The sequence below is a fragment of the Aotus nancymaae genome, unplaced genomic scaffold (assembly GCF_030222135.1).
Source record: "Aotus nancymaae isolate 86718 unplaced genomic scaffold, 86718_ANA_hifiasm-v0.15.2.pri h1tg000029l, whole genome shotgun sequence".
NCBI lineage: Eukaryota > Metazoa > Chordata > Mammalia > Primates > Aotidae > Aotus > Aotus nancymaae.
The window spans coordinates 51,160,894-51,182,614 of NW_026988442.1; the positions used below are offsets into that span (position 1 = coordinate 51,160,894).

At 35.0% G+C, this 21,721-nt stretch overlaps 1 protein-coding gene across 3 annotated transcripts in view; it reads right to left on the bottom strand.

Moving 5' to 3' along the window:
* The window catches only part of TANK (TRAF family member associated NFKB activator), a 100,521-nt gene that overhangs the window by 14,328 nt on the left and 64,472 nt on the right, over positions 1 to 21,721 (bottom strand). For all 3 annotated transcript variants that reach the window (XM_012440565.2, XM_012440566.2, XM_012440564.2), the window contains 2 exons: positions 19,255 to 19,363; positions 17,774 to 17,892 (listed from right to left, as the gene is read on the bottom strand). In XM_012440565.2, the coding sequence (XP_012295988.1) occupies positions 17,774 to 17,892; positions 19,255 to 19,363 (228 nt within the window). The remainder of the gene's footprint in view (positions 1 to 17,773; positions 17,893 to 19,254; positions 19,364 to 21,721) is intronic.

The following is a 21,721-nucleotide window of genomic DNA, read 5'->3' on the forward strand; positions in this document are numbered from 1 at the left end:
GAAAGTGGTAAAGATAATGTTCCAAATTCCAAAGTCCTGACTTTGACATAAACTAGGAATGATTGTTTCTGAGATTAAAGAAATATTAAAAACTAATGGGATGGGGAGGGCTGAAGGAAAAATAGGAATGACATAAACTAGGAATGATTGTTTCTGAGATTAAAGAAATATTAAAAACTAATGGGATGGGGAGGGCTGAAGGAAAAATAGGAAAAAAAATGACAAACCTTTGTCTCACTTGGGTAAATAATTGATGCTAACTTACTTCTGTCATGTTTAGATTTGATAGCTAGTGTGGGTGGATTTATCAAGAAAAGATTCCCTGGGTGTATTGGCAGGAGGTAAAGGAGGACTCCATAAGGAATTCCTATGAAGTATCTAAACTAAGGTCTTCAACTTCTTTGGGGTTAGAAACACAGCTCTCTCTGTTTACTATTATTTTTGTTTTTATTATTATTGAAAAGAGTATTAGTGGTTGTACTATGCAATACACTGTAACTTCTATTGTTCATGCCAAATAAAGATGTTAATATATTTCAAATGAAAATTCTGAGTTCCCAGTACCTAAGAAAAATTTTCAGAAAGGAACCTCTTAACATGTTACTTGGGGAAAAAAAGAAAGGTAAACAGTTTTCTGAAGTTGAATTTATTTAGAATGGTGCATTACATGTTAATGCTATTTTCCATTATAGCAGTCTGATACAATTTTCTGAAGACAATCATTAATTTTTTAAAGGATTTAGAATTAATGTAGTCAATGGCAACTTCAACACTTTTCCAGAAACTCAGACTTTCTTTTCAATGCATTCTTAACTAATAAAGATTAATCAGTTTGTTGAGCATCTCAGAGAATAAGAATAACTTGTATTTTTCTTTCTATTCTCAAATATAATCCAACTGGGCCCTGTACTGCAGGAAGATGAAGTTGTAACTTCAAATAAGAAAGCAAGGGAATTTTGAACATTGTATTTTAGGAGATTTTAAGCATTAAATCATTCAAAAAATGAATTTATTTTGAGATACTAAAACTTAAAATACTTAACATCATAAACTGTTCCAAGTACTAGTTTGGAAATGCTGAACTTGTGGAATGAATGCTGAAATAAGAGTTTTACACATCATACTTTTCATATACACTTCCAGTATGTCGCTGGGTAAGTCATTCAACTAAATCCATTAAGATAAACACATCTGAAACAGTTGGAAGATGTAAAATGTTTCCTTAAATTTCTTATGTGAATTGGGAGAATTCTGATTTAGTGTAAGTCAATTTAAGTTTCTCATAGATGGGTATCATATAAAAAATACACGTTCAAGGGACAGTTGAATATGCAATGATATTTAAGGAGAAAAAAAGTGGTTAATATTTCATTAGCCCAAACCAGGCTTTATTCTTGATGCAAAAATAATGCAAAATGTTTTTGTTTCATTTTGCATTCTAGGATATGGTAGATATCAACCTCTCAAAGAAAGAAATGTACATTTTCCTTAACACCTGCTTTTGTTATAGTTAATACTAAAAGTGAAACTATTTTATTCCTTTTATAAAAAAAAGAAAGATATAGAAAAGAAATAAAAATAGTAATTCAAAATCATATTTTTTCTTAAAAATTTTAAGCAGTCAGTAAAATAAAATTGAGTTATGAAATTTTTTCTCTTTTTTTGAGATGGAGTCTCACTCTTGCTGGAGTATAGTAGTGCAATCTTGGCTCACTGCAACCTCCACTTCCTGGGTTCAAGTGATTCTCCTGCCTCAGCCTCCCAAGTAGCTGAGATTACAGGTGCCCACTACCAAGCCCAGCTAATTTTTGTATATTTAGTAGAGACGGGGTTTTGCTATGTTGGCCAGGCTGGCTTTGAACTTCTCAACTCAGGTGATCTGCCCGCCTCAGCCTCCAAAAGTGCTGGGATTACAGGTGTGAGTCATTATGCCCAGCTGAGTTATGGAATTGTTAAATTTAATTCTGACTAAATTCATTAATAAGATGTATATTCTCTCATATGTATGTAAGAAACCTAAACTTTAAAAGGCTGCTATTAAGTAAAGAAGGTAAATATTCAATGATACATATTTCACTTTACTCCAGTGTTCATATCAAAGAATCTCTTTAAACTTTAGTTAGGATCCTTGCATGCAACGGAATATTTATTTTTAGCTAGCTCAGGCAAATGAGTATAGTCAATGTTTTATTTCGTTTCTGGATGAGGCTAACTAGAATTATGCTTTTAAAACAGAAATGAGAATTCTTACTTGGATCAATGTAAACCAAGAAATAAGCCAAGGCGGGATGGGATGGATTAGTAGAGGGAATATAAACTATGGAATAGGTATACATGTTAGCTTGATAAAATTCACTACAGAAAAAAGAAAAGTAGTAGGAAAAAAACTGAAAATAAAGATTCATTTGTCACTTAGATTTTTGAGATATAAGAATGAAATGTTCAAGGAGAAACTGAGGTTGAATATTTCCTTACTAGTCTACATATACTGAGACAAAAGATTGTTATGGTGAAGTCAAGCACTGTATACAGCTGAATTAGGGAGAAGGTGAAAAAAGGGCTGAGACAGTAAAAGATTAACAAACAGGAGCAGAAAAAAATTACAAAAAGATACTTGATAAGAATAAACATAAAAGCATAGTAAAATAAAAATTTGAGGACAAAAGGTAAAAAAAATTGTAAGAAATTGTATTTAATCTAAAAGAACTTATGGCCATATAAAATCTATGATTCTCTCACCCTCATTAACATTCCTGAAAATCTAGCAAAGCAAGAGAAACACAAATCCTAGGAGCCTTGTCTGTTCTGTGTGATACAGTGTGCTAGGCAAACCCACTGCCAGTGCGGGAACAACTCCAGGGCAAAATGGGATCCATCCCAGAGTTCTGAAGGAAGTGGCAAGAAAATAAACAATATAAAAATAAAATTAAACACCCTAATTACTTCCAAGTTCTTTATCGGGTTCTGGTTTAACATAACCCATCCCCACAATCTCTACTGATTCAATGCTACAATAAAACATATTGCTTTAGAAAAGGTAAAATCCTTTACCAGTACTGCCACAATTACTGTAATTTCAATTCTATTGAAGTTAATTTGTAGAATGAGATTAATACTTTCCTACTGTCTGTCTTTTAAGTCTTTCACTTTGTATTAGGTACCCTTTACATATATCTTTCTGAATTTATTTTCTTAAAGGGAAAAAATATTTAATTGTGGAGATGCTTTTTTATGAAAAATGGAAATTGCATAACTTAAGTGATCAACATAATTAAGATTTCTCATACTCCTTTCACTCTTTCCCCAAACACTACATTTAAAATGAACTAGTCTGTGCTGTGCATGGTGGCATGTTCCTGTAATCACAGCTACTAGAAAGGCTGAGGGGGAGGAGTTTGAGACCAGCCTGGGCAACACAGCAAGAACCTGTCTCAAAAAAGAAAAACTGATTTGGAAAAATCCTTTAACCACAAATTTAGTGTACTACTACACCATGATGAACAGAAGCTATCTTCTTGAAAATAGCTATTATTTAAGCAATTTACACGTATTACTTATTTAACTTAAATCACAAAATCTGCCTGTTTTGAGATGGAGTTCTTGCAATGTTGAGCAGGCTAGAGTCAAATTTCTGGACTCAAGCAGTCTTCATGCTGCAGCCTCTGAAGTAGCTGGGACTACAGGTGCGTGCCACTGTGCCTGGCAAGCCACAAAATCTTCTGAATTATGTACTTAATTATGAATTTAAAATTTGCTTTGAAGAGATCAAAAAATTTGTGTATAGGTTGGCAGGTGGAGTAGCTGTCATTGGAACACAAGCTTTTCTGCCCCAGTAGCTTTAACTACTTAGCAATAATGCTTGGCTGCTGAAAAAGCTAAGTGATACAGTTATCCAGCATAGGGATGGGGATAAAGAATAGTTACATTTACATATTGCACCAAGGCAAACTAATTTTAAGATTCTAAATTCTTCCCGTCATACAATAATAAATACATTTCTCACTGAGAAGCAGTTACAGGCCACATTCTGATGCTTAAATATTGCCCAGGGTGGGAGGAGAAACCTTTGGTATAGCCTTTTTTTCACTCTGTTCTCAAGGATGTATCATACAAATAGAAATATACATCCAAAAATAACTTAAGATAGATTTACTTAAGTTTTGCCAAACCAGTCACTTGTTAACATAGGCAATTTGGCACTATTTTCTTTGATAAAATTTCATAGTATTTCTCGAACTTGGCATAGAAGTTAAGCATTTGACAAAGCATGACAATGGGTGGAGTACCCTACTGTTAATTCTATCCTCTCTCAAAAGCTTAACTCCCATCCTGCCTCCCCAGCTATCTTTTAATAAAAGACTGAGTATAGTTATAGTAGCTGTTAAAGTCCTTGTCTGATAATATCAGTATCTGAATTATCTTAGGGTTGGTGTCTGTTCTCTTGTAACTGGGTCACACTTTCTGGGTTCTTTATATGTTGGGTGATTTTGGACGATATCCTGACTATACTCAGCCAAAAAAAAAAAACAAAAAAGTAGACTTTAGGAGCTCAGAATCAATTGTAGAGGAGTAAGCACCTAACAAATCATCTTCTGCAAATAACAGTTAAAAACTTGGACAGCATACAAAAAAGACAAAACAAAACAAACAAAAAAACAACAACTACCTGAAAACACTGGAGAATGAACTTTGCCTATATTGGAGGAGAGTAAAAAATGTGTAGGAAGTAATTAGCTTAGAGTGTATGCCCAGTTTTCTATGGTTTTGTCCTGATGGTACACATATTGCAGCAGAGGCACAGAAGTGGCTGAAATTTCAGTAAAAAAGCCCACTAACATTCTGGATGGAAGAACCAGGAAGGAGAATGAGATCATAACCATGGTCACCAGAGAGTGAAGGAAAGGAGCCCTAGAGAATTTGAGAACCTCAAAGTTCTGAGTTTAAACTCAGCCCAAGTCTCTGGCAGTCCCCAAGTTAGGCAAAACTAAAAGCTTTGCAGCTAAAGCTCAGAGGACTGAAATGAGATTAGAGCTGCCCCTCTCCATAGGAGTGATAGTTAGCCTGAGCTAATCCAGTTCATTGCCTGTAAAAACGAAACTACCAATACCCTTCCCCACTCTAGAATTAAACACTTAATCCGTTTCTTAAACAAACAAAAACTCCAAACATGTAAGTACTATATGACCCAATAAATGCACTCCCAGGCACTTCAAAAATGTTCACACAGAAACCTGTATACAAATGTTTAACAGCAGCATTCTGTCTATAGAATAAAGAAAAAGGTAGGAAGCGCTTTCTCCTCTGAAGCCATGATTATGTCACCTAAAAATGGTTATGGTAAGTAAAATTGCTCATTCAAAACCCTCAGTTTTGATTTCAGTTTACATAATGTTCTCCCAAGTGACCTACAATAATTCTGGCTCTTGTTTAGAAATTATTCTTTTTCCATCGAAATCTTGTAGAAAATTTAACTTTACATATCTATGCACACATAACCAAGATAAAGGCAAATAAGAACTTGTCTTCTTTTCTGTTAGCATAAAAAAATCTTAGGGCAGGAGGAACCCTAAAGAAACTGAGGTTAGACTTTAGCTGAGTTGTAAAATTCAAATGAAATCTGAGGGCCTCAGCAATTTTTTTATTTTTTGTCAAGAAAGGACTTAGTAAAAAATAAGCAAATGATCAAGACCTAGTATCTTCTTCAGGTTAAAGGGGAATGAACGTTTATCAAAAAGAAATAGTCGGAAGAAGAGTTTCAGATTCAGCTTTATCAAAAAGTTATCACTTTGTGCTCAGGGCTCAGGATAAGATGAGAAGCAAGAGCTGAGGAAAGGAATGAGAAGTCTCAGGCTGCAGCATAGGTGAAAAAGAAAAGACAGGAGAGAATGTTCAATTAGTAGCAGCAAGAAAGCAAGCAAGGAGATTCACTGTGGCCATTTGGCCATCTGGCCATCTAGCAGACATATGATCCAGGTGCAACTTCTAGAGAATACAGACAAGTCAGTGCTCCCAATAGTATTATTAAGATAAGATGTAGAAGAAAACATACTGTCTTTAATGTTAAGTAGTCAAGAGAAATCAGGAGTATAAATAACAATGAGTAAATCCATCAAATACAGAATTACTTAGAGGAAACTAAGCTTAAATGCAAAAATCACACTACTATTGATCAACATAATAGAAGAGAGACAACAAAAGATACTCATCTTAGAATTGTTTGTTTCCAAAAGGGACTTATCAGGGAGGGAGGAAAAAAAAACCACAGGTTAATGACAATGCAGAATGTGTGGAAACTGCTATACAATAGTTTTATTAGGATTCTAAGATATATAGCTCAGAGCATAAGTATATAGAAAGATGACTAACTGGCAAAGAAAAAAATCTTTCAGGGAATAAATCAGCTTTCATAACATAGCAAGACACTGCTTTAACCAAGCAACAGAGAAGCTCAGAGAGTGTACAGGTGCAAATGAAAAATTAGGGGACTCTTCCCCCTTCTCTACCCTTAAAATCTAGCAGTATCTTAGAGGGAACTACAAATCCAGTTAGAGGATGTTAAAATACAACACTAGGAGGAGTGTTAGCTGAAGATTCTGTACTTAAACAAAGCTAAGTGGCTTTCCTACTACTGATTTCAGATCCTAGATACAGTCTTGTGCCTTTAAAAAATTACCAGAGTACCTAGTATGCAGCACTTCGCAGTCCTAGTGTTTCATGGAACATACTAGAAAATGCATCAGGAAGAAATTTGCTATCAAATTATCTTTTAACAAATTAGAGTCAAAGTTCAGAGTCTGCTCTAGACTTTAGATTACAAGCATCATGATTTAAAGTACGAAGCTGTGAAACAACTGATTATCCAATGTATGTGAAAAGAACTGATGAGGAAGCACTAGGACCTTCATGTACAAATAAAGGTTCCTGAGGAGATGCTAGAGTATTCTTAGAACATGACATTTTTTCAGTAGGATAAAAAGTAACTTGCTGAGAAAAAGGCAATATGATTTTTTCTAACAGGGAATTATAATCTGGTTAAATCAGTGTTTCTCAAAGTATGGTCCAGGATCCTTGAGGGTCCCAAGAGGCTTTCAAGGGATCCACTGTTGGAAGAGGTAATCTGCCATGGCCCCTGAGCATCCTGGCACATTTTTTGCTGTTCATGTCAAGAATACGAGAATCTTACTATTCATTACCTGGGGCTTTACTCAGGCTTGTGTTTGCAAAGATCAAACCTGAAAGACTAGGCAATGTCTCCCTCTTGGACAAAGAGCAGGCATGCCTAATGCTTGCTATAACATGGTGGGTTCCCCAAGCTCAATATGCCTCTCCTTCAATGTAACCATTGCATCATCTGTGTCTATATGTGTTACCTCTGAGGCGGGACCAATGAAAATATGATGTTCTTGCTACTTGCTTTACTGTGAATAATAAAGTCCTTTTTCTCTGATTCACTTTTCTGTTTTCCTCCAGTACCCATGAAACAGTAACTAGCTAACTTATTAGCTTGTAAGTAGAATAAAATGAAATCCTAGACCCTGATATAATTGAAATCAACCACTGTCACAATTAACATATTATTAATATTTGGATTTTTTACTGTGTTGACATTTAGACTGATAATGCAAAAACAATGGTGAGTAAAACTGCTGGTGCCCGAGTATGACGAAGGCCATATCAAAGTGTTGTCACTGTATTCTTCAACGTCACACACTCAGTAAAAACAAAACAAAACAAAACAAAACAAACAGCCAAAAAAAAAAGTCAGTTTAACCTAAGAATGTCCTTAATAAGGCAGTAAAAATGATAAATTTTATTGAAACTTGACCTCATCATATTTTTAATATTTTGTGTGACAAAAAGGGAAGTATACACAAAAGGACTTCTGCTGCATACTAAAGTACAATCACTGTCTTGGGGAAAAGTACTCGTGCAACTATTTGAGTTGCAAGTAAACTAGTCACTTTTCTAATGGAATGCCATTTTGGCTTGAAAGAATGACTGACACGCAAGCTATGGTTATTCAGACATTTTCTCAAAAACAAATGAAGTTAGCCTGTCATGTTAAGGAAAGCAACTGACAAGATTTGTTGCCAATGATAAAATTTGAGCTTTCAAGTGAAAATTAAAATTTTGAAAACCTGTACCTGTCACAGTAAGCTTGACAGATGCCCAATACTTAAAAGATTTTTCTGATGAGATCAGTGATGATGTTAAATGTCATTTGAAAATATTATATAATAGGTCAACATTTGGAAGATCTATACAACTTAGTGAGCCAGTATTTTCCAAATGATTGATTCATGATGTTACAGAATCATACATAAGTAAAAGACACAAAGTACAAGATAGACCAACAGCTTTTACTATAGCAGAAAGTTCATTGATATGGTTTCAGATTCCATACTGCAGCTAATATTTAAGACAGTACCAAGTTTTAGTGCAGCATCAAAGAATATCCACAATTGCTAAAAAGGATATTAAAATACTCTTCCCCTTTTCAACTACATTATCTATTTGAGGCTGAATTTTCATCACATAATTCAACCAAAAAAAAATACAGCAGATTGAATGTAGAAGCATTTCATAACACTAAAAAAAACCAACTACCTTCAAAACATTTTGAGAATTTTTTTTTCAGACAGAATCTCTCTTGCCCAGGCTGGAGGCAGTGGTGTAATCTTGGCTCATGCAACCTCCACCTCCGGGGTTCAAGAGATTCTCCTGCCTCAGCCTCCAGGCTGGGATCACGGGTGCCCACCATCATGCCTGGCTAATTTTTGTATTCTTAGTAGAGACAGGGTTTCATCACGTTGGCCAGGCTGGTCTTGAATTCCTAACCTCAAGTGATTCACCCACCTCAGCCTCCCAAAGTGTTGGGATTACAGGCGTGAGTGTCACAGTACCCAGTCAGATTTTGAGAACTCTTAGGATGACAGGTTATTATTAGGTTATAATATAATAATAAAAGATTGTTTATGGGTGCTATAGTTTGGATATTTGCCCCCTCCAAATCTCATGTTGAAATCTGATCACCAATGTTGGAGGTGGGGCCTACTGGGAGGGGTCTGGGTCATGGGGGCAGATCCCTCATTAATAGATAAATCCTGGGGGCTATGGCTAAGTGAGTTCTTACTCTTTTAGCTCCTGAGAGAACTGGTTGTTAAAAAAAGTTTGGCACCTCCCATCTCTCTCTTGCTTCCTCTCTCACCATGGGATCTCTGCAATGCTGGCTACTCTTCACCTTCTGCCATAAGTGGAAAAAGCCTATGACCCTTGACAGATACAGATGCCCAATCTTGAACTTTTCCAGATATCAGAATCATGAGCTAAGTAAATCTTTTTTCTTTATAAATCACCCAGCCTCAGGTATTCCTTTACAGCAACACAAACAAACAAAAATGGAGGTGGGCAGGGGGCTATTCCTTACCTATTGAGTGACAGAACATCCTTACATGTCTTGGCCAAGAGAAATCAGGGCTGGATAGACTCTATCAACTCTATTTTGTGTGCTTTGAAGAGTTTTACCTAAAGGGATGTGTGAGAAAAGGGTGAAATAAAGAGAAAGCCATACAAGAGATATTCAAATTTGCTTCTAAGTTAGGAAAGAGAATTTAGAAGGTTAGATATTATTTCTCATTTTCTTTTCTTCTTCAAAATTTTTCCAGTATTTTACCAAAAGCAAAAACTGTAAAATGATGTACTGAATTAAAAAACACAGGCCCAGAGCAGGAAAGGTTAGAATAAATTGATAATTTAGACTTGGAAACAGTTTCTGCGATAGAAAATTTCAATGTAATTATTAAAATGCTTTGGATATCAATTTTTTTTTTCTTAAGAGTTTCTGTATTGGCTGGGCACAGTGGCTCACGCCCTTAATCCTAGCACTTTGGGATGCTGAGGCGGGTGGATCATTTGAGGTCAGGAGTTTGTGACTACCTGGTCAACATAGTGAAATCCTATCGGTACTAAAAATACAAAAATTAGCTGGGTGTGGTGGTACATGCCTGTAATCCCAGCTATTTGCTGGGAGGTTGAGGCAGGAGAATTGCTTGAGCCTGGGAGGCGAAGGTTGCGGTGAGCCAAGATCACGCCTGCACTCTAGACTGGGTGACAGAGTGAGACACTGTCTGAAAACAAAAAAAAAGTTTGTGTATTATGACACTTTGGAAAAAACTGAACTTTAATGAATAAACTGGTTATTGTTTTCCTTTCTTATTAGTATTCTACCAGAAAGTCTATAAAAAAGGCTGGTCTCTAAAGAGGAGTAATATAGAAGCATTATTATAAAAATAGGGTATATATAATGCAGTTTCTAGAAGGAAAACCAGGAGAAGCGGTACACTTGCTCTGGACTGCACGGCAAGGATTACCTGAGGTGCTACACATAAACACATGTTTTTCTCCAGGTCTCTAAGCCTCAGCCTAGATTGGCCTGTGCCATTGCACAGTGTGCATAATCATCATTTCTGTATGATAAAAGATGGAAAAAAAAGATTAAGCACTAAAAGAATTCAGGGGCAAATTTTTAAAAAGTTGAGTAACAAATATACGCAGTCAAATTTATTTCAAGTTCCTCTCTTAGAAGAGGTGCTATGTGTTTAGATGATGTACATCAGATCTGACTTTTCCATAGAAATCGCTTAGTAGTTAAATATCTTGACTAAAGGCCTAATTTTTATCTTTTGATCAAATGATGAAAAACATATTTATCATTTACCTATAAATCATTTTAAAGCTTTTACAATGTGTATAAAACCAGGTACCTGGACAATATACAGCAACGTAATAAACAAATGTAGTTTAAGAGACTTGCAATAAAAAGTGTCTGGAGTTTCGAGAGAAGCTATGGGGGCCCAAAACTCAGATGAAGATCCCTAAGTGGGCATTGCACCTGAACTCCAGAGTATGTAAGATATGAACAGTGTAAGGATGGGGATGCCATCTACGATCCAGACCTGCGAGATTAGGATTTTATTAGCTAAGGTCAGAAAGCAAAACAGAGCTCAAGTTCATGTATGTCTGCCAAAACTGCTATGCATCAGAACAGACCATGCATAAATGCTGCTCACTGAAGGACTGTCCATAGAATAAAGTAAGAAAAAGGTAGGAAGCACTTTCTTCTCTGAAGCCATGATTATGCCACCTAAAAATGGTTATGGTAAATAAAATTGCTCATTCAAAACCCTCAGTTTTGATTTGTTTTCATAATGTTCTCCCAAAGTGATCTAGAATGATTTTGGTTCTTGTCTAGAAATTATCCTTTTTCCATTCAAATCTTGTAGAAAATTTAACTTTACGTATCTATGCACACATAATCAAGATAAAGGCAAATAAGAACTTGTCTTCTTTTCTGTACTCAAACCTAAATTTTGGACCCTTGATCAAGCTTACCTTCAGCTTATTGAGAATTTTAATTTTTAACTTAAGGTCTTATATGTTTTATCTGTGCCATAAAATTATAGTTAGAATTTCTTTTTTTTTTTTTTTTTCTTTAGACAGAGTTTCACTCTTGTCACCTATGCTGGAGTGCAGTGGTGTGATCTTGGCTCACTGCAACCTCTGCCTCCCAACTTCAAGTGATTCTCCTGCTTCAGTCTCCCAAGTGGCTGGGATTACAGGCGCCCGCCACACATCCAGCTAATTTTGGTATTTTTAGTTTCGTTTTGTTATATAATTAGGACTTTACATTATTGTATAATGCTTGCTAATTGCTGTAGGTCTCCAAATCATCATTTCCCCAACCAGACTACAGCTCCTTAAAAGGGATAGATACTGTCTATTACTATAATACTATTACTACTCTTTTGTTTTTTGTATTTCTGTTAATGACTAGCAAGGCTTGGCAAATAGGAGTTCAATAACTACCTTTTGTGTAAGTGATTGACAAATAACTTTTTAGACAACAGCTTTCTTAAAACATGTCAGAGCTTCTATATTTACTTGCAATTGTCAGGTACAGCACATCTTACTGCTTGCAATTGCCAGCTCCACAGCTACATCACGGTTTATACTATTCTAAACCTAAAAAATCTTTCCTGCTCCTCAAAGCTACTATATCTGCTGATCTAATCACAACGATAGCTATATTTGAAATCTGCAAACTGTTTAATTGACATCTTTCATTAACAACTGCACTAGTCACATTAACTCAGATGAAAAATAAAAACGTATAAAGAATAAATTAGAAATATATAGACATGAGAACACATAAACTCTAACTAGTGAACTCCTATAATGTTCACTTCATGTTTTGGATCCTAGAATCTGAAATAACTTTTCAAAATTCAATAATGTTAATTTTTATTATTAAATCAAGACTTTAAGCTGGAAGACAGGGACAACATCTCTTTGTTCTCCAGGGGTTGGCAGTGTTAAGTGTACAGCCTGAATTCAGAATCACTGGATAAGTGAAGAAAAATAATTTACCAATATCATCAAATTGTTTTTCTGTTCTATATTATTACTTTCTACATATTTCCTTGCATAAAACCACTCAAGAATTTTATGTAATTCTCCACAGGAAGAAAAAGTGGCACAGAAAGATGAGGGCAAACAATTTCTGTCAAAACCTAGACACTCAAGATAGTATTTAGTTTGGCAACCAAACTATCTCCCAGAAGCAAATTACAAAAATCTCATTTCTGAGATTATAAAAGTGACACAGTACATTACAATCCTGGTTTTTAAAAAAGTGAATTAAACTGACAATTTATAGTTTGTATTTTTATAGAATGCCTTTATATTTGTTACACAAATACAAAACTTGTTATTTAAATAGTAACTGCTGACATGGACATAAGTTACTATGACAATGGTGTTCTGTAAACAAGAGATGAATAGTCTTTGTCAAGAATAATTGTGTGCATTTTTTGTTATCTGATTTCCTGTCTGCATTTTCAATTTTTAACATTGGTTATAAAAAAGAATTAGTAATATGCAACAATTTCTTGGTTCTCCAAGCATTGCTATTATTCTCTGGAAAGTATATTCATATTAGAATTTTTGAAACTGTACTTAAGATGACAGGCTATGATATTTTTTCCTCTAAGATTAATAATCACACGATTCAGAAAGTTAAATCACTATTAAGTGAATATTAAGGTCTCTTACCTTTCGTCAATATTTGTCATAAGGTAAATTAAATAGCCCCCTTATCTCTTGATCTTTCATATCCTCTTCTGTACACCAAAATCTACAATACCTGTATTGCTTTTAAAATATATCTATCAAACTGTGATACTCTTCCCTTCAAGGGGTGCAGCTTAATTTCTTCCCCCACTCCTTAGTGACTTGCTTCTAATAATGAACAAAATTAAATGGAAGTGAAGGAATGTGACTTTGAGACTACATCACAGGGGGTACCTTTCTCTCTCTCAGATTCCTTACTTTGAGTGAAGTTAGCTGTCAGATTGTAGAGAGGCTCATGTGGAAAGGCTTCCTACCAACAGTCATGTGAGTGAGCCATCCTGGAAGTAGATCCTCCAACCAGTTAAGCCTTCGATGACTGCAGTCCTTGCCCACATCCTGACTTCAACATGAGAGACCCTAAGTCAGGACCACCCAGCTAAGTCACTCCAGAACTCCTGATCCACAGAAACGCAGATAAAATTTGTTGTTTTAAGCCCTAAGTTTTAGGGTCGGTCTGGAATAATATGATAGCTAATGCAAAAGACTGCAAACTACCATGATGTACAAAAGACAAAACTAAGGTTTTCCATTAAACTGAGTATTTGCTTTCCTACCGTCTCAAGTAGAGTACTACAGGTCATCTAATGACAGAGGCTTCTTCTTTACCTTTTTCTGTCCCTTTAGAAGTCAAAGGATTTTTGCATGCTTTTTGTGTAGGAATAACATGAATAGAGACTGAACTATAAATTTCATGTTTCTTAAGTAAAATTTTCTAAAAGGCTCTCTTTCCCCTTCAAATATCCCTCTTTCCTCTACTTTATGTCTCATTTTCTAAGGCAGCCAGAGTGGTCATTTGCCAAAATGTCCACAAGTCTTTCCCTACTCAAATATCCTGACAAAACAAAATCCTAAACAAAACAAATAGTCTAAAGAAAACACATTCTCAAACCACCCACCAAACAGAAGGAGGAAAGGACTGTGGGTGGCTTGTAGTGGTTTCCTTCTGTTACTGGTTCAAAGCATTTCTATTAACTTACTAATTCATTATAGAAGTTAGGCCAATTGACTGGGAATGTGATTTCTAGAAATACATTAGCTTTGCTGAAGACCAATAATATTAAAGCATAAAAACAGAATTAAAAAAGAATCATACCATCACCTTAACCATTTCTCTATAAAGCCTTCTAGTTCTCATCCATGTGGGTGCATACTTTTATAAAATTGCAAGCAACTGAGCCAGGCTCGATGGCTCACGCCTGTAATCCCAGAACTTTGGGAGGCTGAGGTTGGTGGATTGCCTGAGGTCAGGAGTTTGAGACCAGCTTGGCCAACATAGTAAAATTCTATCTCTACTAAAAATACAAAAAATTAGCTGGGCATGGTGGTGGGCATCTGTAATCCCAGCTACTAGGAAGGCTGAGGCAGGAGAATTGCTCGAACCTGGGAGGCGCAGGTTGTGGTGAGCCGTGATCGCGGTGAGCCGAGATCGCGCCATTGCACTCCAGCCTGGACAACGAGAGCGAAACCAAAAAAAAAAAAAAAAAATTGCAACCAACCAACATGGATTTTTTTCATTGTGGAAGAAACTTGAATATAATCATATATTCAGAGTTATTTAGGTTTCACCTGTATTAGCTAAAGGTGAATTATAACTTAAGTGCAGATCAACACGTAGGTCAATGGAACATATTTTAATTTCCATTGCTTGGAACATGTACATATTACGCATAGATCAACACATAGGCCAATGGAACATATTTTAATTTCCATTGCTTGAATGGCCAGTATTTTTTCTAAATAGGCCTAATTGTTTACACTAAGGATACAGCCAACTCTCCAATATTCAATAAATCTAATTTATCCATTCTTTTAGAATATATTTTTACTTTTCTTTAATCCCTTATATGTTTAGTGCTCATTAGCACTTTGGCTAGAGATATATAAAAGGAAAAGAGAAAGATGAAATACAAGACAGTTAATTTTTATTAAACGGTTACAGACAAAGAAAATTGAGTTGATGAGCTATTCAAAGTATAAAGATGTGGCTATAACATAAACCTTTCCCCTATTAGTAAAGATAATTAAGAGAACTCTCTGAAGTTAGATTTATTCCTTTCTCAGAGCTTTACTCCTTACTCAGAGATTTTTCTCTTACTGTCTGCCCACAAATATAGTTACAGTTGAAGCAATATTATTAATTCTTGGCACACAGACTATCTCTGAAATGATTTCTGTTACTTAATTTCATTCCAGGTATCCAGATATATATTTCACAGACAAAATACTTATCTTACAGAATTTAAGCAAACATAATTTTTAAAAGATTTCTGTTGAAGGTCTACTTTGGATACTTACTGACTGACAATAAACTTTTGTAAATGACAAATTATCCAAATTTAAAATAAACAAAACTATTACTATATCTTAGAGCTTTTCACATCATCCCTTTTGTTCTAACCAAGGTTTTATTTTAAAAACTACCTTCTACATACTTTAAACTGGAGATATTCTATTACTTTCAAATAAATGTTATAAATGGAATAGGAATTTGGATTATTAAATTTATGGTAAATAATGGCATTTGGAAGGCACTGAAACAGGAAGATTATACATATTGTTTAGTTAAGCACTAAATTTATGTCAGCATTTATAGTAATTCAACAATTTTATACTGTACTACAACAGGCCTAGTAACAAAATCGTATTTCAAAAAGTCAGAATCATTGTTTCTCAATTTCCTCTTTTGCAAAATAAACCTAAATTAATGAAATAAATTATTTCAATGCCATGGTTTCTTGCATTTATCAGCATTTTTAGATAAATGAAAATTTGAATGGGGGTGAAGAAAACTGAATAACTCAAAGAATTGTTTCAAATAAAAATATATGTACTAAGGGGTACCAGGAGAACTTCTTAGTCTAAAATTTTTATTTATAGAAAAAGCTCTCAAAATTGGATTTCTCAAATTTGGTGTTAAATAATAAGATAGCCTTAGTTATACAATCAGTAACTAAATAACCCTGACAAAGCTAAAATTTCTTACTTTATTTAGAAGGAAAGAAATAACTATAGCACTCTTGACTTAATTGGTCTTGTTGATATTAAGAAAGCTTATTTGCTAGCTATTTTATTCAAAATATGTATCATCTCACTAAAAGCCAACTCATCTCATTAAAAATATCCTTTTCAAACTTACAAAATTTCAATGACTTGTGAAAACACGGAGAACAATATAAGATACATATATATATACTACCAAGTTTATAAGGGTTAACATTTTGCATACCTGCTTAACTCTCTCCTATTAAAAAAAAAGTTACAGATATAACTGAAGCCCCCATTAGTACTTTCTCAGATATCCCAGTCTTTTTTCTTGTCAGTTCTAGAGGTGATCGTTTTTCTAAAGAAGATCTGTGACCTTCCTGTCCAGGTTTTTATAACTTTATTAAATAGTTGTGTTTTGACAAACGTTAATGTTATGTTTTAAAAACTACACAAAGTATTCTAATTAGCCAGGCTGCACCTGTAAAATTACTTGAACCTGGGAGGTGGAGGTTGTAGTGAGCCGAGATCGTGCCACTGCGCTCCAGCCTGGGCGACAGAATGAGACTTTGTCTCCAAAAAAACAAAAACAAAACAACAACAACGACAACGAGCTACATAAAGTATTCCCATTTTATCATTTTGTAATTTCCATCTTTACTCCACATTGCTAATGAAATTTAGGCAAATTTATATTTAATATATTTTAATTTTTCTAAAGAGTTTCTAAAGATGGACTATTCTGTTATTGGTGGATACTTAGGTTGTTTCTAACCCATGTAGCATGAATGTCCTTGTATATATCTCTTTGAAGATATGTAGTATTTCTTTCTATATTACTTCAAGAGTTTTGCTTATGAGAAATAAGAGTTGAATAGGTTTTTCTTCTTCTAAACTAAGCACAGACAATTGAAGAAAAAACTAGAAAGCTATTTTCTAATTGGTGTCTTACTACTTACCCAATTTTAATCTTCCATTTCATTGTATATTTACACACACACACACACACACACACGTGCGCGCGCGCGCGCGTACACGTACATATGCATGCATTTTTTGTTTTTGAGACAGGGTCTCACTCTGTTGCCCAACCTGGAATACAGTTCAAGGCTCACTGCAGCAGCCTTGACCTCCTAGGGCCAAGCAATCCTCCCACCTCAGCCTCCTGAGCAGCTGGGACTATAGGCATGGGCCATCCTGCCTAGCTAATTTTTTTATTTCTTGTAGAGATAGGGGTCCCCTGTATTTCCCATTGGCCTCAAATTTTGAGCTCAAGTGATCCTCCCTCCTTGGCTTCCCAAAGTGTTTGAATTACAGGAGTGAGTCACTGTGCCCAGTCTAATTTCTTTGTTAAATATTTTCTTTGTTGAAATGCTTGTGGAAATGCTTGTGATATAGAAAAAAGGTCAATAGAAAATACAAAACCTTAGCCTTTATTTTTACTTGGAAATAGTTCTTCTATTTAGAAACATTTAAGTCACATATTTGTATACATGGAACTTCTATTCAGAATTCCAGTGGTAGACCACTTCAGAAAAATAAATGAGGAAGCTATGTTACGCATCAGCATTTGGATGCTGCTTTCTGCAGAAGCAATGTCTACCTTTGGTAGTTTTTCTCTTGCTATTCCTGAAATCACTTTATCATGTGGCTGATCAAGAGTCAAATTATTCTTCCTTGTTTCATTGTCTTCAAGCAGAGGAACACAGCCACAACTCTTATCTGCAAGACAAAAACCTCTTGGACATTAGTAGAAAACCCTTATTTTTGGTACTACGTGAAAAAGCAAAAATAATACGAACTCGAAACCATAAAGACAATAGATTTTTTTTTTTTTTTTTTGAGACAGAGTGTCACTCTGTCGCCAGGCTGGAGTGCAGTGGCGCGATCTCAGCTCACTGCAACCTCCACCTCCCAGGTTCAAGCAATTCTCCTGCCTCAGCTTCCTGAGTAGCTAGGACTACAGGCGTATGTCACCATCCCCAGCTAATTTTTGTATTTTATTAAAGACAAGGTTTCATCATGTTGGGCAGGATGGTCTCGATCTCTTGACCTTGTGATCTGCCCGCCTCAGCCTCCCAAAGTGCTGGGATTACAGATGTGAGCCACTGCGCCCGGCAACGGAATAGATTTTAAGGTAGGAATTTTAGAATAGTTACTTTGACAAGTTGTCCGTTTATATTTTTTCCTTCCCACTAAACACACAAAACCCCTACTCTCCGAAAGCCAGTAGTATGTAAAATATACAGAATTTAGAAAACTAGAAATATGCTCTTTGTATCTGTCAGTAACAATTCAACTTTTTTATGTCATATTTTCAGGTATGCATTTCTTATTTAATTATTTGTATTATGACTCCATGCTTATTATAGGAAAATTAGAAAATGCAGACATGCCAAAAAGAATAAAAAGTAAATGCTACCCAAATTTTTATCAGTTGTGAATTTTTCCTGTTAACATTTTGATTCATATATTCTATCAGATTTCTTCTTTTCCTAAGCATATAAATTCACATAAGAACATCTTTTTCTGCATAAATGAAAATAACACGTATTTATGTATCCTGCTTTGTTCATTTGCTATATATTGTGAACATATTCTTACAAGTTAATACCTATTATCATTACTTTTCTTGGCTACATAGCTATTCATATAGATCACTGTAACTTAACTATTGAATATTTGTTTCTAGTTTTCCATGATTAAAAATTATACTGTGATACACATCCCTGCCTATATAGTTTCAAGGCTTTAACAAATCTTTTCTTATGATATAGTCTTAGGACTTGAGTTTTTGGTTCAAAAGGCACAGATGTTTTCAAAAGCTTTTGCTATTTACTAGCAAATTGCTTTTTAGGAAGTTTTATAAACTTAGAGTTCTACCATATAGTATAGTACATGTGAAAATCTACTTTCCCATATCCTGCAAGTGTTCATTTAAGTAAACATAACGTATAACGGTACCACAGTTATAATATCATAACTACTGAGAAACAAGGAAGGAATAAAATAGAAAAACTCAGCTTATATCTTCCTTTTCTCCAAGAGGTTCTAGAAATATATAAAAAATTAACATGAACATACCTTGACTGGAATTCACAAGAAGTAACTGTGATTTTAGCTTGTCAATAATAGTTTGTTGAAGTGACAGCTGTTCCTGTTGTTCACGTATTCTCTGCTCATAGTTCTCAGTCTGCTGACATAAAAACTAGTTAGCCTGATATTTACTGACAGAAATGAACATATATTTACCATCCATTAATAATAGAAATAGATATGAGTTGCCCACACTGTCATTTCGCAGGTATTGTGGATTTATTTATGAGATACAAACTAGCTTCAGAAACGTACTTGTAATTGTTATAAACATCACTGATTTAAGACTTAAAGCACTGTAAAAGTTTAAAAAATTATCTTATTTAAAGACATTTCAGTCAAGGATTCAATCTTTGATTTCCTGATCCTTCAGTAAGGATCAAAACTGTAATTTAGCATTATTCCTTAATGAAACAAAAGCATGAATGATACAACAGATGCTATATTAAAGTGATTCTTTAAAAATACACACTAACTTAAAAAAATCAGATTTTATATATTTCAAATAAACACACTTCTGAATTTATTTTTAGAGTACACAAATACTAAGGAAGTAGCTATAACTAAGACACTATGAAAATCAAAGGGGCAAATACAAATTATAAAATTATACTGATAGAAACTTCTCTGCTAAGTTTTCAGAAATTAAGAGAACACTGGCTGGGCATGGTGGCTCAGGCCTATAATCCCAGCACTTTGGGAGGTCGAGGCAGGCACATCACCTTAGGTCAGGAATTCGAGACCAGCCTGGCCAACATGGTGAAAACTCCATCTCCACTAAAAATACCAAAAATTAGCTGGGCATAGTGGCAGGAATCTGCAATCCCAGCTACTCAGGAGGCTAAGACAGAAGAATTGCTTGAACCTGGGAGGCGGAGGTTGCGGTGAGCCGAGATTGTCCTATTACACTCCAGCCTGGGCAACAAGAGCAAAACTCCATCTCAAAAAAAAAAAAAAGAAAAGAAAAAAAATTAAGAGAACACCATGGTTGACCCCTTTGGTGTCTATCTTAAATGCCATAGTTTCCCTTATATTGTTAATCCATTCATTTTGCTATTTTATTGCAATGGCTGTGAGAATAAAGCAATGACAAGAGACACAAGTTTGTACTGAGGAATACAGATGCTGCAAACCTTCAAGCAAATTTGAAACTGTTGTATCACAATTACCAAATTAGTACAGTCTTAAAAACATATCACCAAACAATAACAGAGAACTTTTTTTTTAAATACCAATTTCTATCCCGGGAGGGACAAATCAATAATGACTAAGTTGCAAATTCCTTGAAATATAAAATGGAGTCCTAATAATTTCAGAATGACATTCAGTAGATACTAGACATTTGACTTTAAACTGATTCTTAAAGTTCAAAATTAGTGAAGCTCTATTATTTTCAGGGACCAATAAACCTAATTTTTTTTTTTTTTTTGAGATGGAGTCTCACTCTGTAGCCCAGGCTGGAGTGCAGTGGCGTGATCTTGGCTCACTGCAACCTCCGCCTTCCAGGTCCCGGTTCAAGCAATTCTCCTACCTCGCCTTCGAAGTAGCTGGGATTACAGGCATGAGCCACCATGCCCAGCTAATTTTTGAATTTTTTAGTAGAGACAGGGTTTCACCATGCTGGCCAGTCTGGTCTTGAACTCCTGACCTCGTGATCCACCTGCCTCGGCCTCTCAAAGTGCTAGGATTATAGGTATGAGCCACTGCACCCAGCCAACTTAAAAATTTTAATAAATTACATAGCTGTTCATAGATTAGCAAATATAAATTAGCTTAAGAAATTAAAGCAAAATACTACATTTTCCCAAATAAAAGGTGAACTTTTATCAGTAATACACTTCAAATATGAATAACTGACAAAGCTGATAAGCAATCCATGTAGTGTACTGTCTTTGCACATTGCCTAAAGGCCGTCTTACATAATTTGACATTCCCCACAGAATTCATATGGATTAAGTGACTTATACAAAGGAGGTGTTCAGTACATGCTCAATGAAAATTTTAAAAAGGTAATACAGATTCTAAGTAAATTTTATTATTATGAACAGAAGAATGAATCATGTGAGTCTATCTGAAGCATATGCCCAATGAATATGTCTCAGAATTGATCACTGATACCCAAGTCTAGTCTAGGGCCTGGCTTCCCAGGATAAGACATCTTATTCCTGTATAAATTCACACCCAACCCCAAAGAGAAAGTGTGGTAAGCTGACTAAATGAAGGATCCAAAAATCTACAGCAAATTCTAAATATCTTAGATTTACTTGGGCTACACAGTGCCACCAGGGCTGAAGAATCAGCAAACAAGTTACAGTCATCTCTATATATTTCTGTGTTAATTAAAACTGTCTCCAAGAACTCAAAGTTCTTCACTAACATCAATCAATAAGTACCGATTTTTTCACTTTATTTTGATAGGTAAATACATTTTACTGTCCAGAGATTAAGTAACCAG